Source organism: Pichia membranifaciens, assembly GCF_001661235.1.
Source record: "Pichia membranifaciens NRRL Y-2026 unplaced genomic scaffold PICMEscaffold_2, whole genome shotgun sequence".
NCBI classification, from domain to species: Eukaryota; Fungi; Ascomycota; class Pichiomycetes; order Pichiales; family Pichiaceae; genus Pichia; species Pichia membranifaciens.
In genome coordinates, this window is record NW_017566983.1 from 968,689 (window position 1) to 994,270 (window position 25,582).

A 25,582-nucleotide genomic window follows, 5' to 3' on the forward strand; every position below is an offset into this window, starting at 1 on the left:
CTTGAGATTGCCAGTTGAATAGACATTCAACAAGAATGAGCTCTCCGGTTCCCGAATTCAATTTTCTGAAACCATCATCTAGAAGACCAATCAACGTTGGAAAAAATTGCAATGTTGATTTGACTTCTTCTTCCAAACAGGCAGATGTCGATCAAGCAAGAAGTTTCACATCTTCTCATACGATCAAAGAGCTTAATAGGTTACAAGCTTATGGGTTAGATATCCCTAACGACGACGTCGAAGCTGAACGTTTACTGCATGACGAAAATTCACCATTTTTTGCAACTGATAAAATTAGAAAGTTGAAAAATAAGTTAGTATTGCCTTACGAAACAGAAACTATCAGAGATCAGTATAAGTACTTGAGCCATATTATTTCACACATCTACATTGCGGTGAAAAGTTTGGACTTGAAAAGTAACTTAACGATAAGTGTGGAAGATTTGGAGGCAGCAAAGGAAGTAATCATTAATAATAGAGATTCAGATAGCTATATTCGCTCTGCTGTTGGATCAGTTGGTGATGGCCAGAAATTTGAAACTCTTCATCACAACGAGAGTGAAGCTATAGAAGACGATGAAGATGAGGATGACATGAGCGATTACTACGATAGTTCCGACGAGGAAGATGAGGACGCTGCAAACTCTACTCCGGTCATGAAAGTAGAACCCGAATCAGCATCCATTATTTCTTTGAAATACTGGACTAAGGAATTGAAAAATTTATTGAAAATGGGTTTGTCGATTCCGCTATCCATTGCTCAAAAACTTATTAAAGTTTTTTATGCTATTTGTTTATCCAGAGGACAAAATGTCGACATTATTTTCTACACGCAGGTTCTTACTCTATTGACAAGGGAAAAGAAATTGCTTATAAGAAGTGGATTTCGCTTGGAATGGGAACCTGTCTATGCTGAATTCTCCACAACGTTAGGCAACCCTACTACTTTTGGCCCCTCAATGAAGGATTCGAGATTCAAGAAACTGATTTCTTTTGCATTAACAGTGAAACCATTTTTCCCTGACGGTTGTATTCCTGCTTTAATGGAAAAAATTGTGTCTAAACTTACCGTCCAAACAGTCTCACCTTCTTTGATACATCTCACTGTGATGCTTCCTATGCAGTTCAAGAAACCAATAATCAATCCTGATGGGTCAGTCGAATACGATGAAACAGATGTGCGCCACTATTTACCTGTTTTGTTTGATCTTTGGATCAATCATAAATCTGATAAGGAAATTAATTGTTTGCTTTCAATAATAATGAACATTGCTGTTGAAAATTTGAAGCAAGGTGCAGCCAATAACACTATTTTGCACCGTGGAGTTTACGGAATTTTTACAAAACATCAGTATAAATACATCATGAACCAGTTATTTCTTTCATCTCAGATACGCCATAAAGACAACAAAATGGTGAAATATTGCAGGACTCTCTCACAGTTGATTATCAATTCGCTTAGTGCTCAACATGCATTTGAGAATGAAGGAGTGGTTGATTTTTTGAAAACTTATGTTGATGCTATTTTCACAATGATACACCCATCAAATTCGGGACCTTGGTCTGCGGTATTGTCAGAAGTTGTTAAAAAGTTAGCGGTAAGTTTACATTTTAGAGTCCAAGGTGAAAAGGAGTGTAGAGATTTAGTTCCGCTTTACCATCCTAACTATTCCGCTCTCCCTGATACTGTCAAACTTGATGACAAAATTATTGAGTGTGTAGTAAAGACGCTACTTCCTTTGATACGTCTAGGATCACAATCAAAATCGGCAGCTCAAAGGAGACACTATAACGAGGCTTTACAAGCCTTATGTTATATCAAACCTAGCCTGGTATTAGACAGCTTATTACCTGATTGGTACTCTTCATTTGAATCTGTAAATTCGACTCACAGAATCCCGATTGTTATAAATCAGTTAGCTCAACTGGCCAGGTATATGGTTCAATTGCCTGTTTATAGAGTTCATCTTCCCAGATTTTTATCAATGTTGATACCAGCAATTGACTCAAATGACCCAGAGAAGACTATACTTACAACAGATTTTATTACCATTGTTGCTGCTGTTATTCCATTTGCAGATTTGACAGAAGGTTCTGGGGATGGCGGACTATGCGCTATTGACTTCACTTCTCAACATCTGTCATACTTGGAAGCTAAGTTTTATGAGCTTGCTCCGGCAAGCAGCCAACTAGGTGAATTTGAAATACCTGACAAGTTCAAGTATGACTCTGAATTTGAGCTTGCCGCGTTAGAGTCTGCATCCTCTTCTTTTAAGGAATTTTTGATGCAGTTTTGTGATAACTGTTTCAAGTTCTTAGAGCTGGCACCTGCCATTGATAATACTAGCACCATAGAATCACAAGCATGTGCTTTGATTTCTTATTGTTTTGAGGCATTGATTGAATCAATGAGCGATGACCTTTTTGACGCTGTTGCTGATAAATTTTTCCAATATGTTAGTAATAATGTAAGGCATGAAGTGGCCCTTGTTTTCTGCAACATTTCTGAAGCAATTGTAAGAAGGAACCCAAAAACACAATTGAAACGAATAATGGATTTCTTCATGCCTCATGTGATTACTGAAATTGAAAACGGTGCAGGCCTTTCAAGATCTCAAGAAGTATTGGGTAAAGATCAGCGATTAATTTGGAACTTAAGAATTCTAGCAGGGGCAATATCCGGGGCTGGAACTGAGATCTTACCGTACTTGGATGATTTGGAAAAGTTTTTGGTACAACACACATATCAGTTGAGAGGAACAGCAGGATTATGTGCTGCAATGATTGCAAATTGTGCATTCTCGACTATTTCATACTTAAAACCATTGGAAAGACGCTTAATATCACAAACATGGCTTGATGAGCATGGTGGTAAATATTCAGCGGAATGCTGGGGTGGTTTCCAGTTTTCCGATATCAGATTTGATCCCAAATATCTTGATTTCAAATGGTATAAGCCTGGCTCCACTGAAGTCGATGCAGTTGTAGGACATTTTGAAACTTTGTCTCTTTCATCTACCAAATTCATTGATAGCATGATCTCCTTCTTGAATAGTTCAAGCCATCTTGGCTTAGATGAGCTTGATCAGTTAGGTTTTCACGTTGAATTATTGGAAGGCTTATTAAAAGGTGTATGCTGTTTGTTTGATCAGTCATACACAGAGCCAACAACAAACAAATATATTGGCAAACTGAAAAATAGCGGTAACCTAACTCCATTACCTTCGACTACTTCTTTAACAAATATGGCCAGATCAGATTATACATCTTCCATGACCGTTGAAGCACTAAAAAATAATTTTGGAAGTCACCATATGAGGGCATCAAATGAAGTAGGTAAGGAAAGAAATAACAACAGTGACAAAGAAAAATTCGAATTTATGGGCATTGATGATGAAACGGTAGACATCAACCCTATGAATAGAGAAATTGAGCTAAAAATTGAAAGAGAAGATTCAACATCAAACCTCTCCATAATGAGCACCGAAATCGAATCTGAGCTTCCAACACGTGCTCCAACACCTACACTTACAGACTCAATTGAAGCTGTGGATTCGACCCTTACTAAAAGATCGGATATTTTATATACGTATGGTCCTCATTTCTCAAACAACGTATTGGCAAAAACTTTAAATCCATCGTACCAGAAGTTACACCATACCAGAAACTTGATTGGAAACTGTTTACATGAATTGGTGAAAGCTTTGGTCAAAAAAGACGGATCAATTGAATTGATTGGAAAAGTAATCCAATGTATCAGTACATGGTTGAATGATTGTGGTTATTATAGCAGTGATAATGAACTCTACACGGATAACTTACATTTTATTTCAGTTCTTGATTTGCCTGGAGTATTTGCTCCATATACGAGAACGATTCTGGGTTCCCGATTAGCTGTTTATCACTGCAGCAGGATTAACATATCTTGCTGTACCCGTTTGCCCACAAAGCTTGACAAGTTGTTGATCAGAGATCTAGTTTCACTTGCGGCTTCTCCTTATGGCATAACTGCTAGCCATTCTGCCTCAGTATTAGGTATGTCTTTGAACAGGGTGATGAATTGTACTAGTGTTGTTTTCAATATATTCAAAGATTGGGAGCATGCATTACTCAATAAGGATAAGGAAATTTTGTTGAATATTATGATTATGTTTGATAAGAAAAAGTTAAGGGGATTAGTTGAAAAGAGTTCTTCAATGCTACTGAAGTATGAAGATTTACTATTTAGATCGGCAGAGCTAAATGAAGAGGAAGTGACAGTGATGACCATGAGGTTATTTAAATCAATCAAAAAGTATGTCAAAATACCAGCCGCCGTATGCCTTGTGGACGAAAAACTCCTTGAAAGTATAAGGCCTCCAGATCCAGATGTAGATTTCAAGATTGAAACTTTGAAATTAGCAAAATCCAAAAAGAGAGCTATGTTACTGTCACTGTTGTCAAAACTAGTTCACACCTCACTTTCTCGTTTATCAAAAAAACTCAACTGGAAGCTAATGCTATTAGTCATGGAATTGATTACAACAATTCAATCGCACATTGAAATACCACTAGAGAGTGACGTTCTTTTGACTTTGGTAAAATTTGTCGATGGGTCGCATCCAGAAATATCCAAAAAAGGTATGTTTTGGATTGCGTCCATCATGGATACTGTTCAATCCAGAGCTTTCAGTAAATATGATATTGGTGACCTGCTTTCTTTGAAGCCCAGCGATCCTACGATTGGCCCTTTGAAAGATATCTTACCAGATAACTGCTCACAGTCTTTTTTCCATGAAATTAGAAATATTGAGAATCCACTGTTTTTCATTGATACTAAAGAGTGGATTCCTACTTCACCTTGGAACAAAGAACTTGAAGTTGTAAAACCATATGAAAGTTCCAGCTTTGGTTATAATGATAGTGACGAACGGTCAATTAAGCAATTTGCATCGAAAATAAACAAAAAGTGGTTACAGATGCTTTTGCAAACGCATATTGATGAATCAGAAGTTACATGTGCTTTCTTTCCTGGGATTGTATACTTTTTCAGTTCAATCACCAGCTTGATAATATCTGGCTACGTTGAAGACTTTACACTAACTGATCTTTTTGAAATCACAGATAAAATTTACAAGGGAGATGAGAGGTCAACACATGTTGTTTTAGGTGAAGTTTTTTCAGGTATCTTATTTGCTTGCAAAACTAACCATGTGGCAATGAAGTTTGCCGATAAAGAAATAGCTAACAGATTGAAGTCTATCTTTGATAACGACTTATCACAGTCGACTTACAAAATGTGGTCTATTTTTTCTTGGTGGCTCTCAAGTCACTTTGATATGAGAAGAACCCCCGAGATCCTTGATCTAATTTGCGATTTTGAAGTTGACAAGAATGTCAAAAGATCACCATTTGGCTTGATATGCCGCTTGTCTTTCCTTAAAAGTTATTTGGGCTCTGAGATGAATAGGTTTCATAACTTTGAAGAAATCGCTCACAAAATGTTCACGATTTTAGCTCATCCTTACGATAGTGTTTCAAAAGAGGTATCTGCTATACTTTTTGATGTTCTTTACTATGAATCCACTGACTGTATTGATACATTTGACCAATTCATGGCTGAAGTGAAAAAAGACCAAACCGGTTCAGGGCACATTGAGCATAAGAAGAACGTTTTGTTTATTGAGCATCTGAAGTTGTTCATGTCAAAGACACTTGAACTAGCTAAAGAAAACGAGGGAAAAACTCCACAAGAAATAGTTAATTCCGACTTCATGTTCCACATAAAAGGCCTCAGCACATTACTCTTGAGAATATTAAAGACATCAATGAATACAACTATTGTTGATTTTATATGTCCATATATTCTTCCTCTTGCTTTAGAGCTAGACAAAGTCAAGGATGCTTGCAAATTAGCCGAGATTAGTGTTGATGCTTTATTTTTGATCCTTGGCAGTATTAGGTTTAGTGATGCTCAGAATGAAGAGATAATCAATCTTTTAGAAACAAATTTGGGCTGGAATACTCCAAAGTTGACTCAATACAAACACATTTTGGCATTTTTCGGAGTTTACGGTACGGTGAGATTCCTAGAAAGAACATCAGGCCAGAGAAAGAAATTAATGGAAATTACTTCTTCTATGCTTTTTAATCAACATCTTTATTTGAGGGAACAATACAGTTATAACATAAAGCTTTTCATTCACTTATTTCTAGATTCTGAGAGGGAAGAGGTCATTAATTTCTATATCAAGAAATTCAAGAAAATTATCAGGAAAAATAGGCAAGAGAAAGACATCAAACTTACAGTAGAACAAACTAATTTAGTTCATGGTGCTACTCTTGGGCTTTGTGCACTCGTTGAGGCTTATCCATATACTACTCCCCCACCCAAATGGTTACCTGAGGTTTTGACTATCTTGGAAGTGAAATGTACTGGTTACAGTGGCATAGTCAGCAGAGCCGCAAAGGATACATTGAGTCAATTTAAGAAGACAAGACAAGATACTTGGCACATTGATTCCAAGTTCTTTACTGAAGAACAGTTAGAAGATCTTGAGGGAGTACTCTATAAATCTTACTATCTATAATTGACTGTTTTACATTGTAGACTTAACTATTCAAGTTTATGATTTCTACTGAGGACTAGACCGAGTCAAATATATATAAAGATTCCCAAAATGAAATTATCCAATTTCATGCATAAATAATGATGTTAAAAAGTAAGCTTTTCCAATGTCTTAGAAAGCTTTGCTGCACCATCGGAATCAGCAATAACGCTTTCACCTAGTGATAATTTTGGCCTGTTGGCTTCGAGACCTTCTAATAGAATACAAGCCTTACATATTCTATTCATTGAAAGATAACCACAACGCTCGCATCTGTTTCCATCTTTCGAAAGTGACACAGAGCCATCTGCTCGAACTTCAACTTCCTTTGTAGCCTCAGAATTCGACTTTTTGATATGCATAGCTTTTGGTTTCTTCGGTTTCAATTTGAAATGCTCACCGCTGTGGATGATATCTATAATACAAGAAGGTCGTATGGATTCTAAATTCTTCAACAAAACCCTAGCAGTTCCTCTAAATGCCTCCGGTGCATAAGTACACTCTGTGCTGAAATAGTCTAGCTTTTTATAGTGAGCATAGAGAACTATCTCTTTTTGGTATGTGTATTTAAAAGGTTTTGAACGCTTCACAGGAGATCCTACTGAGTTTGTCGTCACGTTCACTGAGCTTTCAATTCTTGCTGTATCGCCTCTGAGTAAGTTCATTAATACTGTCTCCGCCATATCATCTGCGTTGTGACCTGTGACAACGTGGTGGATGCCTAATTTTAGTGCCCCTCTGTCCAATGCCTGTCTTCTCAATACCCCGCAGTACGTACAACTCGATTTCACTCCCGTACATGACACAATTTCATCCATTGTCCAGTTGTAAAGATCTTTATAGGAGACAATCTCTAAAGGCATTTGATACTGCTGTTGGTTCCGTTTGACTGTAGCTAAACTATCATCACGGTAACCCACTATACCTTCATCCACACTCAATAAAACTAAGTTTAGACCATAACTGTATCTTTCATTCAATGTTTTCATGATCGAAGCAAGTACTGTAGAGTCTTTGCCTCCAGATGCACCAATTGCAATAGTTTCGCCAGTATAAAAGAGTTTCTCTTTTTGAATTGTCAAGTGAATTTCGGTTTCAAATACATGATAGAAGCATTCCTTGCATAATTTTTGCAAATTTTTTGGGCGTTTCATCACAGCTTTTCTACAGTGACATAGCTGGCAAAGTGCCCCAACTTTCACCTCCTTTTTCTTTGTCTGGTTTTGCATGTTGGATTCACTGTTTTCCTTTATATATTTTATTGAATCAGTCGATTCAAACTTAGGTATCTAGGTAGGGCTTGCTATAACCCGGATATACTTCCTGAAGAAAATTTTCAAGAATATTTCCCCTTTTAGACAATCCGCTGTCCGTGACGTGGCGACTTAGCATTTATGGGCCTGCCACTTTACCGTTATTGTTTGGTGATCCATATTGTTTATAACCAGGTTTTTGTACCCCACAAGGTGGTCACATCTTGATGGGTTTAGTTTAGACTCTGAAACAAACCGTATTCATAATTGATAAAAACTGATGCGTCTCTCATTTGCACTCTCACTATTGAGCTTGTCCGTTGCATGGGCAAGTAATATCATTGTCGTCAACGACGAAAACTTTGATGATGTTGTTTTGAATTCAGATAAAACATCTTTTGTCAAGTTCTATGCTGAGTGGTGCACCCACTGTAAGAAGATGATTCCTGAATGGGAAAAGTTGGCCGATTCCTTTGCTGAGGTCGACGACGTCCAAGTTGTGGAGATCGATGCTGATAAATCTAGAGCAATTGGTAAAAGATACAACATTGCATCCTATCCAACTCTCAAGTTGTTCCGTGCTGACGCTTTATCTGATCCAGTTGACTTTGAAGGACAAAGAGAGTACGAATACTTTGCTAACTTTTTGCTCAACCAAGTTGGTGCTCAAGGAAAAAAAGTCGGACCACCTTCTAAAGTTGTCCAGGTCCATGACGGTAACATTGAAAAACTGGTTGAGAACAAGGATAGATATGCCATGATCTTGTTTACCAGAGAGAAGGATTGTGATGAATGCATTGATACCAAGAAGGCTTTCGATGAATTATCTCAAGCTTTCCACAAGGAATTGGACAAGATTATCATTGGCGAAGTTAAGAAGAACGGTGATGAACCAACGGACTGGACTAGAGAGATGTTCGGAATTTCCGAATACCCAGCAGTTGTCTTCGTTGAAAAGGGTGATCTACAGAAATATGAGGTTTACCAAGGGGAAACAACTGGAACGGAGTTAGTTAAGTATATCAACACTAAGCTTGGTACTAAGAGAGCAACCAACGGTTTACTAGACACTCAAGCGGGTATTATTCCAGAAATGGAGGAGTCATTGGCGAAATTCATTGGCTACAACATTGTTGACAGAAGAGCCTACGTTTCTGAATTCATTGAGAATTTGAAGAAGGTGGACGATGCTTTATTCAAGAATGAAGTTAAGTATTATGCACTTATTGTCAACCAATTCATTGCAGGTAACAATGAGTATGTTGAGGCCGAGTTTGCTAAATTCGAGCAGAAGCTTGCTGACAAGACTGTTGATTCGGTTGAGAAAGATTTGGTCAACATGAAGCTCAATTTGTTGAAGCATATCAAAGAGTTGACTACACCAGAAACTTATAGAGACGCCAATGACGTTATGAAGGCAAAGGAGGAGTCCAAGAAACTAGAGAAGGACGAGTTGTAATTCATTTCCTGTTTACTTATTTTCATATTTTTTTCTACTCATTTAACTATTTATTTATTTAGAGCATTTGGAAAATACAAGTAATTAGCCTTGCGACAATATAATACAATTTGAGGATGAGAAAACGGGCGTCCTTTTTTGTGTCTACGGGCACCGCTATAGTTCTCTACCATTTCACCGCATTAAATGTAGAGCAGGCTCTCACATTGGCAGGAAAGACTTTGTGATGCTGAACTGTTTCGTTGAGAATAAATTTGACGTTAAGAGGCGTGCACCTTGCAAACCAGACAAATTCTCCGTGTTTGTTGTAAATCAAAACATTAGCGGCAAATTTATGTCCTCCCACATGGTTGACAAATATCACCTTTACACCACCTGGTCTGTCATCTCCCGAATCTCTGTAAAGTTCAAGGTCTCTGAGCTGAGAGTCAAATTCCTTTTTCATGATAGGCGCAGTGATCCCACATTTTTTATCCCTTGTACGATGAGAACACAAGAGGATGACTGACATATTCGGGTCCTTGGTCACCACTAGGCCTTCAACGTTTGTGAGTTTGGATATTAAATTTTCCGCTTGATTGCCCTTTACAGTATCGTCATTTTTTTCACTTTGAAGGATCTGCTTGATTTTGGTGAAAACCTCGTCTATATTATCCTTGGTTATTCCACGTATCCACACAAACCATGGCAGTATCAAAACGTCAAGTTTGTTCAAAGTAATACTTTGTGGATCAGATATATTCAAAGGCTCGTTTGTAACGTTACTCTTGATAGTGATATTGCTGCTCCGTGCCAGGTTGTTTGCTTTCGAATTGAAAGTGTTTAGAATGGTTCCTTTTTGCTCAAATGCATCGTGTTCCCAATCTGTTGTCCCCGTTGACACTAAGAAATGCAGACTTGAAGGTTCGGCAGTTTCGTAGAGAGGAGTAGCGGCTGCATCACTACGGAGAGAAAAGCATGATTCTTTAAATCCGTTGACACATTCGTTAGGTTTGCACTCGAATGGTTCAGAGGAAACTGGAAGTATTTCAGCTATTTTGCTTTCGGAGTTATCCCCCACAACCCTCGACTTCAGTGACTTCAAGTAATTCATCTTCTATAATTATCACAAATGATCTGTTTCGTTGCTTTCGAAGGAAACAAATATATGCCCTGCTTCCCGGCCCTGTCTCAGATGGGATCAGCTTCTCCTGAAGGGGCAGGACAAGCTTTATTTAAATATGCAGCGTCTTCAATTTTTCACCGAGAAATCTACCTCAACAGTAACTATCGCCGAGCGCTTTAGGCAAATTCCCCGGACTTGAGCGTGAAATTACGGACTTACGACGATGCGATAATAGGTGATATATATTAAGGGTAGATAACAAACTATACTGGGGAGATAGTGTGCCGAAAGAGGGCGTGCATAATAGCAATTCCATAATACAAATGGAAACTCAGGGGAAGGGAGACGGAAAAAAGAACCAGGCTAAATTAAAATGAAACAAAAAAAACGAAACAAAACAAAACAAAACCGTAAAACCAAAAAACAAACAAACAAAAAAGCCGAAGTTTGATATGAATGAATAAAGAGAGAAGAAGTGGAATATGCAGGTCTCACCCTACTAAACGTGGCAATTCTTCTCAACCTCATCGTCATCCACCGAAAGAATACTGTAATCAGAGTGGTCATCTACCAGGCTTTCAGTCCTGGAAATGAAAACATATTCGCTTTCCTGCTGTTCGGTTCCGATTTGCGGAATTGCCAACTCAGCTTTCTCGGTGAACGAAGTGCCTAACTCCGGCTCTGTGGAGTTTTCGGAAACTGTCCTCCTAGAAAGCGAGCTGACAAAAATCTCGTAGTCGTAGGCTTTGTAATGAACAGTAGCCTCCCTGATGTTCAGCTGGAAATCGCCATAACACCAGTTAGGAAATCTTGCAACCAATATGTCACCGCCTTGGTTGACTAACTCGGAGGTGAACCTCGTGCCTTCGTTATTAACGATAGACAAGGAGATAAGTTCTTTAGGATCCATAGCTAACGTGGATCTCACTCTTACTTCCAAGTCATTAGTGTTGAAGTCTAATACATAGTATCCAAGCATTTCGAACTCATGTTTTGGGTCAAAAGTTTTGAACTGAGTGATCGACACCGAGTCTGGGTTTGTTGCAGAATGGAACGATTCTATATCTGAGTCAAAAGTGAAGTCTGCCTTCACCTTTTCAAATGCGGAGGAGTTAGAAAGAGAAGGTGTGAATTCTGTTTCCTTTTCCAATACTAGTTCACTATTGTCCTCCTTAACCTCATCCTCATTAGTGTCGTCAGTATCATCTAAATCATCAAATGTCTCGACATCCATTTTGCTGTCGTCGTTGTCGTCGTCGCTTTCTTCCTCTTCCTGCTCCTCGTCTTCTTCTCTTTTCAAGCCAGAATTTTGCTCTTCGCCTTCCTCAATTAAGTTGAAAACTCCACACAACTTTCCAGTTTCCAAAGCTTGTTCATCTGGCTGGAAAAGATATTTCTTGTTGCCTGAGGTGATTTGCAAATAGAAAACGTCTATGCAGCTGGTTGTGAACTTGTAGGAATGATCAGCAGTTAGTGGTTTGGTGTAGTCAAAAAGATCAAGATGGAGCACTGTGCTGGAAGTTCTTAGCTTGATTTCGAGGTTTTCGATAGGTTGCATGGCGTTGTCGTCAAAGAAGATGGACATAAGGATATTGTATTCGTCCAACTTGGAATTTAGACTTATATTCAAATAGCGGAAGTCCTCAACCCATATGGAAGCGGACAATTCCGAGCTGTTAGAGCTATTGTTGACGCTTGCAGATGGGTCAAAAGTCTTGAAAGCATAGGATTTGTACTCGCTGTTGGGGACAGAATAGATATCTTTGCATGTCCAGAAAGGCTCGTAGAGGTCGAAAGCGTTAGGCGTAGAAGTTGGGTTGCTGGTGTTGGCAAAAGGGATTGGTCGTTCATCCAAGAAGATTCTCAACATTTGGTGGGTTTTGGAGTGTCCTTGAGATTCGAAGCACTTCGAATCGCACTCTTCACATAGATCGTAGTTATAACATTGGACGCACTTGTATCTGAAACCCTTGACAGGTTGATCGCAACCGTCACAGATTACTGAAGAGTGAGTAACGTTGCATCTCGGCAAATGGGTCGAAGAGGAGGAGGGAGAGGGTTGCTCGGGTGGGTTGACCGGCGAGGTTGTCAGCTGCAGGATCGAGGCGCACAAGCCGTCCAATTTCTGGTTGAGAGGTTCTATGTTGTCGGACAAGTTTGTTTTCAGGTCGTTGATACCCTCCAGTAAGACGGAGAGATGCTTGTCAAAGTTGCCTGGGTCGAGGTATGACTTGATGATGCCGATTAAGCAGTCCAACTGCTCGGAAGCGTTGGCAGATGAGGGGGCGGTCAAGAGATCTAAGGGGTTTGACGATTGAAGAGGCTCTGCAGATGGAGTACAGACGGAGGTGGCCGCAGAAGCAGCGCCACCAAGAGTGCCGCTGCTGATGTAGAGCTCGTCGTCGGAGTCGGGTTTGTCTTCCTCCTCAGAGAGCTCCTTCGCAACAAAGGAGCCGCGGGCAGAGCCCTTGCTGGACTCTCCGTTGAGCTTGTCGAGGAGCGAGTTGTTCACCTCCGTCGGGGACACGTGCAAGAGGGTGGACTGTTTTACGAAGAAGACGACAAACTTGAACTTCTTTCTGTCATTGAGGGCGTTTGTCAAGTCGTAGAAGTCTGCGTAGGAAAACAGCGAAACCATCTTGTGTTTCGACCGACACTTTCTGAACAAAAACAAGCTCAACTTCTTCGAGTTGAGGTAGTGGATCACGTTGCGCACGCCGTGGTTGGCGGGGTCGCTGTCGTAGACCGCCTTGAAGTGGTCCATCAGCAGGCGGCGCATGGAGAGCCTCCTGCTGTTGGTAAGGCTCTCTCTCGACGCCTGCAGCACCGTGTGGCACTCGCCCAAAACGGTGCCCCGCAAGAGCGAGGAGGGCATGATGTCGACGTCGATGTCGAACACGGCGTGGCTGCCGGTGCTGGTGGCGTTATCTCCGCAGGGACGTTCGGACATGGGCATTGCATGGACGCAGGGGAGGGACGCAGGCGGTGGATACATCTCAGCAGGCGGACTCGTCTTTGGAGATGCCAGCAGGGACCAGGGACAGACACCACCAGTCAGCAGGGAGCACAAGAAGACCGCTGGTACCAGGAAGAAAGGAGGGCCACACATGAGCCAAACCACTCCTGTCAGTCTGCCGCAGTTTGCCCTCCTCTGGCCCCCGGCCCAAGCGGGGTGAAGCCACCGGACCTGGCAGCCGCCTTTTTCTCCCGGCCGCTATCTTATCTAATCAGCGATGGGCCCGGCATTTCCTCTTTCGGCCAAAAGGGCCTGCGACAGAAATCTTGTGTTGTACCGCACTGTTGCTGAGGTAAGCAGAGTACGTAAGCACATTTTACGTAAGCGGGCGCCCGCGATGACGATGACGCATGCGCTATTTATAGTAAAGCCGGTGGCGGGTTAGTGACGCACGCAATTAACTTGTCGTTTTTGTTTCTGCGTTGTTTTGTCCTGTTCGTTCTGTTTGTTCTGTTTGTTGTTGTTGTTGTTGTTGTTTTTGTGGAGTTTGTTCTTGGGGATCCTGTGTGCCCGGTGGGTGCGATTGTCGCTGTTTGCTTTGTGTTTTGCTTTGTGTTACGGCGCTGTAGCAGCCCGGGCGCCCGTTGTGCAGCAGCAGCAGCTGCCGCCCTGCCGGGCACCATCGGCTGCCCGTTCCAGCGTCGACCAGTGGCCTTGGCGCGTTAGGCCGTCCTGCAGCAGAAAGGCTTCTGCCGCAAAGGTGTTTATTTTTGGGTTTGCCGGATGCGGGCAGGAGGCTTTCCCGGCGTCCTGGCATAGGCTGTGGTGGCCCGTGGCCCCTGTCTGTCTGCCACTGGTCCCGAGGCCAGGAAGGGGTCTGGGTGGACGAGAGGCCTGTCAAGGCTGGCGAGAGTTGTTTCGAAGTGTCTTGTCTACTCTTGTCTGGCGTAGTTGTAGTTGTGGTGTCTGGAGCGTCTGCTGTGCCTCTGTGCAGACCAGGAACAGACCTTTCTGGAGCGACGATCCTTCCTCCTAGCACCACCACACCACCCGATGAAACTTTCCAGCACCTACTCCACCCTGGCCCTTGTGGCGGCGTCGGTCCTGTCGACAGCCGGAGCCCTCGAGCTCACAGTGGGCGACACCGACTCCGTTTGCAGCGCCGCCACGGAGCTCGTCGACGGCATCATGGACTACTACCTCGGCACCAGATACGGCGGTACCGTCGGGATGTTCCAGCAACCTTACTACTGGTGGGAGAGCGCCCTCGTGTTTGGCGGCATGATCGACACGTGGAAGATCTGCAACAACTACACGTACGTGTCCACGATCCAGAGCGCCATCAGCCACCAGAAGGGCGACAGCAACGACTTCTACGGCGTGCCTAACCAGACCCACGTTGAGGCCAACGACGACCAGGTCTTCTGGGGGTTCACCGTGCTCGAGGCTGCCGAGAGAGACTTCCCGGCCTACTCCAACAACTCGGGCGACCCCTCCTACGCCGACCTCGCCCTCAACGTGTACAACTCGATGGCCGACCGCTGGGACGCCGACAACTGCGGCGGCGGCTTGAGGTGGCAGATCATGAGCAACATGAGCGGCTGGACGTACAAGAGCACCGTCTCCAACGCAGGCGTGTTCGCTCTGGGCGCCCGCTTGGCCCGGTACACGGGCGACAACGAGCTCGTCAAGTCCTCCAGCAGAATTCTGCGCTGGATGAAGAAGGCCTTCTTCGTGCACGCTCCCACCGACGACAGCGACAACGCCGGCAACTACTACAATGTCTACGACGGCGCAGACATCGTCAACGGCTCATGTCCCGTCGTCAACGGCGCGATCTGGTCCTACAACTACGCCTTGATGACCATGGGCTCGGCCTACTTATACAACGCCACGGGCGACGACGCCTGGGGCTCCGAGCTCGACAAGTTTCTCGGCGGAATCGAACACTACTTCCTCAGCCCTAACGCCACTGACGTGCTATACGAGTACCAGTGCCTCCAGTGGGGCAGGTGCAACAACGACCAGCGCTCCTTCCGGGCCATCGTCGCCAGGGCCTTGGGCGACGTCGTCGTCCTCGCCCCATCCTTCGCCGACAGGGCCAACAAGATCATCGACGCCTCAGCCAAGGGTGCCGCCAGCGCCTGCTCGGGCGGCTCCGACGGCCACACCTGTGGCATGAGCTGGAGCGACGGCGACTGGGATGGCTTCTACGGCTTGGGCGAGCAGATCGCCGCTCTCGAGATCATCCAGAACTCCGTCATTGGCAGCATCGGCGTCCCCTGTACCGAGGAGACCTGCGGCGACAAGCTCGACAGCTCCAGCTTCGTCACCGTCCCGGCCCCAACCGTCACCAGACACTTCACCAAAACCAGCACCGACGTGCACACGGAGACTCACACCACCTCGGTCGTCACCGAGCTGTTCTACACAGCCAAGTAAGCTGTCTCACGTCACTTAAAAGAAAACGAAAACGAGCATGAACATGAACATGAACATGAACATGAACATGAACATGAACATGAACATGAACATGATGAATCTCAAAACGAACTCAAAATCCAAAAAACGTACCTTTTTCACTTCTCCGATCCTTTTTGTCTCTTCTTTTTTTTTCATTCACCACACGCAACCTTTTTGTCCGATTGTACTCCACCCCTACCCTTTTTTATTCTCCTGTTGTGTTATATAATAATCGTCTTCTGTCTCCGTAGGCTCCTCCGACTGGAGGCTCAACCTTTCCCCACATTCCAGATTTTGGGTCGATCGGCTTGTTTTTCGCAGCTGACGTCAGCAGTTTTTTTCCTCTTTTTTCCACTCACGGTTTCGCGAAATGCGCAAAGCCACAAGCTACTATTATTAGAGGTGCAGGCGAGCCTGGTTTTCGTTCGATTAGAGTTATCGTCATCAACAAGAGCATTGAGAATCCGATATCAACGGATCTGTTGCTGTCTCTTTCACGCCCCGCTTTTCCTCCTTGTGAACAGGTTCCCATTCCTGCTCGTTAGTGCGTCTTCTTCTCCCCAGGTAGCATCTACGAGTCTAGCTACGAGAACGGACAACATACAGGACATCGTCACCCTCATCATCATATTATGCTAGAAAAACAAACGAGGATTGCTTGGAGCAGGTGTCTGTGTCTGATCGGGGCAGTGCTTTATGCTCCTTCCGTCCAGGCGCTGTCGCTTGAGGCCGGTGACAAGGACTCTGTCTGCGCAGCGGCAACACCGATCACTAACGGTATCATGGACTACTATGAGGGTACCAGGATCGGAGGTGCAGTGGGTCTTTTCCAACCACCATACTATTGGTGGGAGGCAGGAGAGATCTTTGGCGGTATGATCGACACATGGGCTTGGTGTGGCAACCACACGTACGAAAACATCATCTACGAAGCCCTCATGGCGCAGAAGGGCCCCAATGGAGACTATGTCCCAAAAAACCAGTCGTTCACCGAGGGTAACGATGATCAAGCCTTTTGGGGCTTGACAGTCATGGAGGCCACCGAGCGGAACTTTACAAACCCTCCTGCGGACGAGCTTGGGTGGTTGGCGCTCTCGCAGGGTGTTTACAACACCATGTTGTCGAGATGGGACTCGGCAGACTGTGGCGGAGGCTTGAGGTGGCAGATTTTCCAGTGGAACTCCGGGTACGACTACAAGAATACCATCTCAAACTCCTGCTTGTTTAACATGGCCGCCAGGTTGGCCAGGTACACGCAAAACGACACCTACATCGACACGGCGGAGATGGTGTGGGACTGGTTGATGGACGTCAAATACATTCAAAACAAGTCGGACGGCTACAACATCATAGATGGTGCCAACATCGGTAACAACAACTGCACCACGTTTGAAACCAACACATGGAGTTATAACTACGGGATTCTGATGGCCGGGACTGCTTATCTCTACAACTTCACTAACGAGCAAATATGGTTGGACCGTTTAACCGGCATCTATAATGGTTTTGAGTCGACTTTCATCAACGCCTCAACCGGTATCCTTTATGAGCACATGTGTCAGGAGACTGGTAACTGTAACAACGATCAGCGTTCTTTCAAGTCGATTGTCTCTAGATGCTTAGGCCAAACTGCTGTTTTGGTGCCCAGCTTTAGAGACAAAATCATGACAATAATCAACAAATCTGCTGAAGGAGCTGCAAAATCATGCTCTGGGGGCTCGGACGGCCATACTTGTGGTATTAATTGGTCCTACGGCGGCTGGGATGGATGGTACGGTTTGGGTGAACAGATTTCTGCGCTCGAAATTATACAGAACACTCTGGTATTACAAGTCCCTCCTCCGCTAACGAACTCTACTGGTGGTACTTCTAAAGGTGACGTGAACGCAGGTTTGACATCCCACGAAACGACCAATAAGAACGAAATCACCGTGACTTCGAAGGATAAGGCAGGTGCTGGTGTCTTGACCGCTATTGTGTTGATCATTTTCGTCGCCATAAGTACTTGGGTGTTGATTTGAGGCAGCCTTTTTTCTAAGAAGTGAAACATTAACAGAAGAAAAAAAAAAAAAACACTATTATGTTTATTTATGTATTTATAACTATTCGTCTTTACTAAAGATTTAAGCGTGGCACTACCAATTCCTCCGCTTCTTTTTCTTTTTGCGTAGCATTGCCAACCTATGCTGCTCCTCGCACGTTTTCGAGCAAAACCACGCTCCTTCAGGCTCTCGTACCAAGTTAACGCATTTGAAATGGAACCATTCACGGGGACACTTTTCGTTCTCACAGGCGACCATACGACCGAATGAAGGTCCGCCACAGAAGCAGTAATGAGGTTCATCGGGAACTAGAGGAGCTTTCTCCTCAACAGGGACCTCTGAAGCTGGAGGTGGGGGCGGTATTAGTTTCAAATCGATTGGCAACCTAGTGTCATTTTCATCCGTCGTGCTCTTCTTCTTTGCTCTTTTTTTGTCATGCTCAAGCACCTTGCCTTTTTTCAATATGGAGAGGTCTGCCTTTCTTTTGATCCCGCTAGGCCCAAACTCAGGAGGTTTCAAGCTCAATTTTATTTTTAGAGCTCCACTACCACTGGCAATACTGCTCAAGCTCGACTTTAATTTCAAGTTTGTCTTTTTGGTTCCATTGCTATTGTCTCCCCCTCTATTATTGCCACCAATGCTGCTGCTTTTCTCTTTTCTTTGTCCTATAGAGACTGCCGCATTGTCAGTCTCATTCTCAACCTTGAACGTGCTGAAGACATCCAGAGTGCTTGCCTCTTTTTGCCTTTCTAAAAACGTCTTCTTGAAAAAACCCCATTCTTTCCATCTCTGTTCAACAGCCTCACTGGTCCACCCGGGTAGCTTCTGTCTCAACACTGCGTAGATTTCCCTGTCATCCTGAAGCGTGTTCAAATGCGTATTCAATATATTCACGGCGTACTTTGATTCACATTCTGCCTCGGACGAATTTCGTAGGATGATTCTATTGAGTCTAGATATTTCCGCAGCGTGCTGTTCAGGATTTTGCAGTAGTTCGCCCAGCCTCTTTTGCAGTCGGACGTTACGCAAGTTCATCATCTGAACGACCCACAAACATCGTATAATATCGCAGGGGAGATGATCGAGCGTGGATACAAAGTTGTTGTTCCCGTGCAAGATCGTATCCACTATCTTGTCCGTTGGATTAAGTATCGCACTACCATTTGACATATATGTGTTATTCGTCACTCAAGTAATAATCTGACTGACTATAATCTTCGATAGATAAGCACTGCTCAATCTGTGTTGGAAAGCCCCCAAATACATGTTACGAAAGCAACTGTCCGGTGGCCTACGGGGAGCGTGTGAGGAAAAAGAGCTTATTACGTAACACAACTTGTACCGTTCGTTACTGGTGCAGTACTATATTTAAATTTTAGAGATATATTTAAAAATATTTAAGAAATGAATAAATAAATAATGTTGTTGTGGGGGGGGGGGGGGGGGGGGGGGGGGGGGGTTGAAGAGACTCCTAAAGAAGTGCATTTTCTTTTCTTCAAAGAGAGAAAAGGAAGAGAAGGGGAGAAATAAAAAGTGGGTAAGAAAATAGATCTTGACTTGTAAATGAATAAATGATTAGAATGGACCAAACAAATTGAAAGCGAAATCCTCTTTAACAGTAAACAAACATTTTTTTGGTTAATTTATATAATAAATATGTGAGAAATAGGGCTTGGGGAACTCGAGGTATTTTTTGTTCTAACTAAGCTTCCAAAGCCCTAGATATAGCAAGTAGGTAAATTTTTAGTAAGTTGGTTATTAACATTTTGATGAATCATTAAAATCATTGCATTTATTTCTTTGGTGGGTGGTAGACAATCTTTCTGTGCTTGATTGTGGTCCACTTGAATTTCTTGACGTAGACAGAGACGAAGTATAATGCGGTTGCGACAATCAAGGCCTTGGCACCCAATCTCTTTCTTTCATCGTGTTCTGGTTCGGCAGCCCAGTTCAAGAAAGTGGTAACGTCCTTTGCCATTTGAGAGGTAGTAGCTGGGGTGCCGTCTTCAAACTCGACCAAGTCGTCGAACAAGACTCTACCCATAGCAATCGATCCACCTGGGAAGTAAGGGTTGTAGTTGGCGCCAACTGGCAAGGTGACACCTGCTGGAGGGTCATCTGGGTAACCGGTTAATAATGCAAAGATGTAGTCACAAGCACCGTGTCTAGCCTTGACGATTAAGGAGAGGTCTGGAGGAAGGGCACCTTGGTTTGCGGCTCTTGCGGCTTGCTCGTTTGCGTAAGGACCTGGAATGTGGTCGGCCAACTTACCTGGTCTCTTCTTTGGGTTACCTTCGTCATCTGGTTCGTCGTCGTATTCGAATTCTTCGGCCATGGCCTTCACTTCCGAGTTGGTGTGGGAGACACCGACCAAGGATCTCCAAGCGATTCTGTCCAACGAGTGGCAGGCAGCACAGACTTCTCTGTAGACTTGGAAACCTCTTCTGATGGAGGCGTGGTCGAAGGAGTCAAACATGCCGTTGTGAGACCATGCGAACTCTGGGGGATGAAGACCGTGTTCAGCTGCAGTCATTGCCTGTGCAGTTTGGGAATCTTGGTATAGAACATACGCAGCCGTTAAACCGGTTGCTGCGACAGCAGCATTGACAGCTTTCTTGGTGTTAGAAGTTACTTCACTCTTTGCAGAGGTAGAAAAAGATCTCTATAATAAGCACAAGGGGCGAAAAAGGCCCAAGAAGAATGTTAGTATTCCGTCCTCATGAACGAAGAGGCGAGCCTCTGTGTGGTTGTTGTCGTCATGTCTGTGGTGCGTGTGTGTCCCCAAGCCCTTGCAAACGGGGGCTCCAGAGCCGTCGAAAACGAGAACTGGCCAATCAGAGAGCTTCAAAAAAAATCGCGGTGAGTGATTGCATATACAAGGACGCAAATTGGAAGAAAGCATAATGACGGACTTGGGGAGTGAGATCTCTGGAATTGGGGGCGCCAACCGCACGGGGAGCCTTTGTGCAGGAACCTGGTGCCGTCACCCAGCACTGTCGAGGAATGGCTCGACGGCGTCGAGAATCCCAGGGGCCTGACGATATGCACCATTTTCTGGAAAAAAAAAGAAGAAACCACAGGGACGGCCGTAGTAAGCCGCCGACCGCATGAGTTCAGGTCCCGTGTGGTGCAGGCCTGGCCCAGCGGTGGCGGCACGAGCACCAACGGCCTTGCTTGGGGCGAGTTCGCAGACATGGAGACGACCTGACGTCGGGGGTGTGGACGCTGGAAAAGCGGGTACGTACAGCACTGTGCTTCAAAGCAGAACCAAATTGAGAAAACATTGTGTACTGGTATGTGTGTGGATAGAGAGCCGGAAAACAACAGGAAAAACCCACAGAAACAACCAGCAGATCCTAAAAACGACTTCAAAAAGGAAGAGTTGTGTTCTCGCAGACAACCCAGCTGCAATCACAATGTCTCTGTGGTGCATTTTGCTACAGGCAGAGGAAAAACGGGAGCTTCCTTCCCCCCCTCGCCAAACAAAATTCCTCGCTCTCGCAGCACCACAGGCGAGCGAGCAAGCCGGGCGGGTCCAGCAGGCCTGCGGGCCCAGGGCAGCCAGCGACGCGCCGACGGCCTGTTCTGACCATTCTCATGCCACTGATTTGTCCGCTGCGAAAGGGCTCTGTGCTTGGGGGCGCCCGGCGGCCCGGCAGCGGGTCTGCGACCGCAGCGCCTGCTGCCGGCTGGCGACGCGTCGGCCTAGCCGAAGCTCCTTGTCGGCACGGTTCTGCAGGGAGTCCCAGCTGACCGCCAGCGTCTACTCGCAGGCCTCACTGCACCACCATTGCTAATTGCAGTCTTTTCATTGGCCCCGGAGTGGGAGACCGGACGCCTCCGTGCACCGGCAGCGGCGGCGGGGCGCGGCGTCGGGCCTGCGCAGGGCCTGCGCCTGCACACAAGCTGCTTTCCGCAGCGCGTGCGTCGTACCTCGCCGCGGCGCCACCGTGGGGGCGGATCCGTTTCGCGGCGGGCCACAGTGGCCGTCACCGTGTGCTAGGGCAACACACACAAGCTGCTTTCTCTCGCAGGACCGGCCTGCGCTTTGACGTTTTTCTGGACCGTCGGCGGCACGTGACGGGCCCGGGCCCTTCCTTGCACGCGTGGCAGCTGTGGTTCACGCGTCGCTGTTTAAAGAAGAAAACAAGGTTTGAGCTGAGCATTGAGCTGAGCATTTAGAGCATTGAGCTGGACGTTCCTTCCCCGTTGATCTGGAAGTGCTGTCGGTCCGAAGCAAACAATAACACAATGGCAGAGTCGTTGAGTACAGACGGGCGAAATCTAGAGGAACAGGCATATCTCGATCTGCTGCAAAGAATCATCGACGATGGCGAGTACAGGCCGGACAGAACGGGCACAGGCACGTACTCTCTCTTTGCGCCGCCGCAGCTCAGGTTCGACCTCTCGGACGGAGCTTTCCCGCTCTTGACGACCAAGAAGGTGTTCATGAAGGGCATCCTGCACGAGCTTTTGTGGTTTGTCCACGGCTCGACCGACGCAAAGCTGCTGTCCGCCAAGGGCGTGAAGATCTGGGAGGGCAACGGGTCCCGGGAGTACCTCGACTCGCTGGGGTTGACCTCCCGCCGAGAGGGCGACTTGGGGCCGGTCTACGGCTTCCAGTGGAGACACTTCGGCGCAGAGTACAAGGACTGCGACGCAGACTACTCCGGCCAGGGCTACGACCAGCTCGCGTCCATCGTGCACACCTTGAAGACCAACCCGTACGACAGAAGAATCATCATGTCGGCGTGGAACCCGCCTGCGTTCAAGGAAATGGCGTTGCCGCCCTGCCACGTCTTCTGCCAGTTTTACGTGAGCTTCCCGAAGTCGGGCAGGCCTCGGCTCAGCTGCCAGATGTACCAGAGATCGTGCGACATGGGCTTGGGCGTGCCCTTCAACATCGCCTCCTACGCCCTGCTCACCTACATGATCGCCATGGTTGTGGACATGGAGCCCGGCGAGTTCATCCACGTCATGGGCGACGCCCACGTCTACTCGAACCACGTCGAGGCCTTGAAAGAGCAGTTGCAGAGAGTGCCTAGAAAATTCCCCAAGCTGGTGATCAAAAGAAAGGTCACCGACATAGACGACTTCAAATACGAAGACTTCGAAGTCACAGACTACGATCCTTACGGCCCAATCAAGATGAAGATGGCTGTTTGAGTCTCTGCCTTCCTTTTCCCCCGCCCCTTCCCTCCTGTATACTAAGACTACTGATACACTTAATTAAAAAAATTTATAATTTACACACATGAATCATAGGAGCATGTCATAGACCTCGTCCCTACTTCTACCTCTGTTTTTCAAAGTTCCACTCTTGTATTCGCCAAAAATATCGGCATTCTCCAAGTCAAAAATAGACCTTTCCCGATCACTCTTTTCAGGGCTATCTCGACTGACAGCTTGACTTATGTTGGTTATATTCCTTAAAGCATTGCGGTTCTTGCTGCTCTTTGGCTTCTTCACTCTGTTCTCTTGGTCCTCATCAGTATAAACGACATTGGAAAACCGTCCAGACGACCTCCTCATCTTTTGTTTCAGAGAAGGAAGCTGATAATTCACCACCAGCGACCGTCTTCTACTCTTCCTTCTTTCACTCGTAGATTCCCCAACATCGTCCAGTGGATCCATTCCAAGCCATTTTTTGGTTTTTTCTGTGTCTAAATTCCTGAGTTCTCTTGGAATCTTGCCTCTCCTCGTTTTTGCTACCTTCTGTACTGCAGACTTTTCCACACCAGGCACTTCACCCTCCTTTTCTTCATCACAAGATAAAACACCAGCCTCCCCATCGGTACCTAAACTCAACCTTGCAGGCTGATCTGCTTTGCTGGGCGAGTCCGGTGGTGAAACAATAGGTTGGTTGAAAAGCTCATCATTGCCACTATCATGATCCTCCTCAATTAGGAGAGGCTTGTGAGCTCCTTCTTCTGTGCTCTTAGAAACTCCAAGAAATGGTATATGTGTCAGCTGATGACTATCAATTTTTTCCATGATCATGGGTTGTCTCTTCACAGGTATGTTAGTAGAGTTTTCTTCCTCATATTCGGGTTCCAGTGGAGCCTCCTCTTCTTTTTCAACCAAAGTATCAAGCTGGTCTTCCTCCAAGGCTCCTTCCGATATAGGAATAACAGCTTTGGTGTCAATATTTTCCGCTGAGTCTGAGGAATTGCCTCTGAAGCTGAATAAAGAACTTTTACGCCTCCGTAAATCATCATTTATATTTTGCCAGTAATGCTCAAAGTCTGTGGCTTTGTATTGCCCTTCATTATCTATTTTTTGAGAAAGATGCGCTGGAATGTGTTTATTACTCACCTCCACTCCAACGTCAGCCATAAAAGTTCTGTATTCACTCATCAGCTTGTCAAGCGAGCTTACTATCACGTCATTAAAATGCTTGGAGTTTAATTTCATCTTCTCGTTCAACTGTATTTTTTCATTTCTGAGGGTAAGAACTTGCTTTTGAGTCTGAAAAAGCTGGTTCTCTAAATTTGTCACTCGAAGTTGCAGCTCCTCGTTTTTTCTGGCGAGTAAGCTGTTTTGAATAGAATATGTCCGTTTCAATTCTTCAACTTGAATATCATTATGAATGGGATTCAGTACAAGCTGTCTGTCTGCATAAGTCAGAGACTCCCTTGTGACAGCAAGTGGCAATGCTGCTTTGACCATCTTGTGTAAATTGCTAAATGTGTAGTCTTGCGAAAGCTGATTTCTGTGTTTGATATATATACCAGCGAGTTGTCTTTATGAAAGACTTCAGCAGTATTGAAAGTCTAGCAAAAGATAATTTTCTAGCAAATCTGTTAGACTTATATCTCGATGTATCGTGTAGTGGAAAAAGATGTCTGAAGCAAGGTCAAAAAGTACTTGTGGTGTTGTTTACATTTGTAAATCTGCGAAGAAAAATTTACGCGTTCACAAAGTTGACAATTTTATGAGGGCATTGGATATCTCACTCATGTGATGTAGCACATTCTTGTCCAGTTCATGTGTTTAACCTAGCCTTCTGAGATCCATATTGATCTAATAATGTCAATGAAACTATGTCAAATAGAAGATACTCTACAATAACTGGTGCAGAAGCAGACTCGCTTCTTCAGTCACGATTGGCTGAACTCAGAAGATTACAAGAGATCGAATCATTGACCAACAGAATGGCCAAACTACTTCAGGCATTAAACCACCAGATCACATTGATGCAACTAGGAACGAGCTCTGTTGCAGATGTAACTGCTAACTGGATACAAATTGTTAGAGCAGTGAGTTTGGCTGCAAATTCAATGATGGTCTACAACGAAGAAGACTTCAAAAATGGTTTGCCAACAACCGAAAGACTCGTCCGTTGTGCTTTGAACGATATTGGTGCTATTGTGAGTAACCTCAGCGAAGAACAAGATGGTGGCAAAAGCGAAACTAGTGAAGAAACTTGAAACTTGCGAAAAAAACATTACGGGAAGTTGAATTCAGATATCTAACAGTTCAATGAATAGGCCCAACCAGGTCTCTCAGGATTAGAAAAGCCTCATTTTAATCCTCTAAAATAAACAAATTTTTCAATCAAAGAACTCAATTGGATTTTCTCAGCAAATCCCAGTTGCTGGCTCTACCGTTTCCTGCAAAGGCTAAAGAGATTTTACGATCGCAACGAGAACAACCAACATGTGCAATGCATAGTAAGAACCATTCCATGCAAGTCCTTGTAATCTTTCCATAAGAA

At 44.8% G+C, this 25,582-nt stretch overlaps 12 protein-coding genes across 12 annotated transcripts; 6 read left to right on the forward strand and 6 right to left on the reverse strand.

Annotated features, from left to right (window-relative positions):
* Nucleotides 1–35: 35 nt before the first annotated feature.
* On the forward strand, nucleotides 36–6,569 carry PICMEDRAFT_57926 (hypothetical protein; the record flags this gene model as incomplete). Its single annotated transcript, XM_019163262.1, has 3 exons — nucleotides 36–113; nucleotides 141–2,984; nucleotides 3,501–6,569. 3 exons carry the CDS (start codon nucleotides 36–38, stop codon nucleotides 6,567–6,569), a joined length of 5,991 nt encoding a protein of 1,996 aa, XP_019018576.1.
* A 125-nt stretch (nucleotides 6,570–6,694) lies between these two features.
* PICMEDRAFT_57927 (hypothetical protein) lies at nucleotides 6,695–7,816 on the reverse strand (the record flags this gene model as incomplete). Its single annotated transcript, XM_019163263.1, has 1 exon — nucleotides 6,695–7,816. One exon carries the CDS (start codon nucleotides 7,814–7,816, stop codon nucleotides 6,695–6,697), a length of 1,122 nt encoding a protein of 373 aa, XP_019018577.1.
* Nucleotides 7,817–8,120: 304 nt separating this feature from the next.
* Nucleotides 8,121–9,299, forward strand: PICMEDRAFT_71537 (hypothetical protein; the record flags this gene model as incomplete). The annotated part of the gene is made up of 1 exon (XM_019163946.1): nucleotides 8,121–9,299. The coding sequence occupies one exon, from the start codon at nucleotides 8,121–8,123 to the stop codon at nucleotides 9,297–9,299; it is 1,179 nt and encodes a 392-aa protein (XP_019018578.1).
* Nucleotides 9,300–9,465: 166 nt separating this feature from the next.
* PICMEDRAFT_71538 (hypothetical protein) lies at nucleotides 9,466–10,392 on the reverse strand (the record flags this gene model as incomplete). The annotated part of the gene is made up of 1 exon (XM_019163947.1): nucleotides 9,466–10,392. One exon carries the CDS (start codon nucleotides 10,390–10,392, stop codon nucleotides 9,466–9,468), a length of 927 nt encoding a protein of 308 aa, XP_019018579.1.
* Nucleotides 10,393–10,809: 417 nt separating this feature from the next.
* Nucleotides 10,810–13,550, reverse strand: PICMEDRAFT_15416 (hypothetical protein). Its single transcript, XM_019160816.1, has one exon. It carries the CDS (start codon nucleotides 13,511–13,513, stop codon nucleotides 10,904–10,906), a length of 2,610 nt encoding a protein of 869 aa, XP_019018580.1. The 5' UTR covers nucleotides 13,514–13,550; the 3' UTR covers nucleotides 10,810–10,903.
* Nucleotides 13,551–14,324: 774 nt separating this feature from the next.
* PICMEDRAFT_15417 (hypothetical protein) lies at nucleotides 14,325–16,074 on the forward strand. Its single transcript, XM_019160817.1, has one exon. It carries the CDS (start codon nucleotides 14,414–14,416, stop codon nucleotides 15,800–15,802), a length of 1,389 nt encoding a protein of 462 aa, XP_019018581.1. The 5' UTR covers nucleotides 14,325–14,413; the 3' UTR covers nucleotides 15,803–16,074.
* A 115-nt stretch (nucleotides 16,075–16,189) lies between these two features.
* PICMEDRAFT_114024 (hypothetical protein) lies at nucleotides 16,190–17,901 on the forward strand. The gene has a single exon (XM_019159785.1). It carries the CDS (start codon nucleotides 16,456–16,458, stop codon nucleotides 17,842–17,844), a length of 1,389 nt encoding a protein of 462 aa, XP_019018582.1. The 5' UTR covers nucleotides 16,190–16,455; the 3' UTR covers nucleotides 17,845–17,901.
* A 57-nt stretch (nucleotides 17,902–17,958) lies between these two features.
* Nucleotides 17,959–19,035, reverse strand: PICMEDRAFT_71541 (hypothetical protein; the record flags this gene model as incomplete). Its single annotated transcript, XM_019163948.1, has 1 exon — nucleotides 17,959–19,035. One exon carries the CDS (start codon nucleotides 19,033–19,035, stop codon nucleotides 17,959–17,961), a length of 1,077 nt encoding a protein of 358 aa, XP_019018583.1.
* A 276-nt stretch (nucleotides 19,036–19,311) lies between these two features.
* On the reverse strand, nucleotides 19,312–21,193 carry PICMEDRAFT_15419 (hypothetical protein). Its single transcript, XM_019160819.1, has 2 exons — nucleotides 21,111–21,193; nucleotides 19,312–20,527 (listed from the first exon to the last, which is right to left on the reverse strand). Exons 1-2 carry the CDS (start codon nucleotides 21,147–21,149, stop codon nucleotides 19,658–19,660), a joined length of 909 nt encoding a protein of 302 aa, XP_019018584.1. The 5' UTR covers nucleotides 21,150–21,193; the 3' UTR covers nucleotides 19,312–19,657.
* A 923-nt stretch (nucleotides 21,194–22,116) lies between these two features.
* PICMEDRAFT_71543 (hypothetical protein) lies at nucleotides 22,117–23,031 on the forward strand (the record flags this gene model as incomplete). Its single annotated transcript, XM_019163949.1, has 1 exon — nucleotides 22,117–23,031. The coding sequence occupies one exon, from the start codon at nucleotides 22,117–22,119 to the stop codon at nucleotides 23,029–23,031; it is 915 nt and encodes a 304-aa protein (XP_019018585.1).
* Nucleotides 23,032–23,124: 93 nt separating this feature from the next.
* Nucleotides 23,125–24,534, reverse strand: PICMEDRAFT_10470 (hypothetical protein; the record flags this gene model as incomplete). Its single annotated transcript, XM_019159673.1, has 1 exon — nucleotides 23,125–24,534. The coding sequence occupies one exon, from the start codon at nucleotides 24,532–24,534 to the stop codon at nucleotides 23,125–23,127; it is 1,410 nt and encodes a 469-aa protein (XP_019018586.1).
* A 374-nt stretch (nucleotides 24,535–24,908) lies between these two features.
* Nucleotides 24,909–25,295, forward strand: PICMEDRAFT_10471 (hypothetical protein; the record flags this gene model as incomplete). Its single annotated transcript, XM_019159674.1, has 1 exon — nucleotides 24,909–25,295. One exon carries the CDS (start codon nucleotides 24,909–24,911, stop codon nucleotides 25,293–25,295), a length of 387 nt encoding a protein of 128 aa, XP_019018587.1.
* Nucleotides 25,296–25,582: the final 287 nt, after the last annotated feature.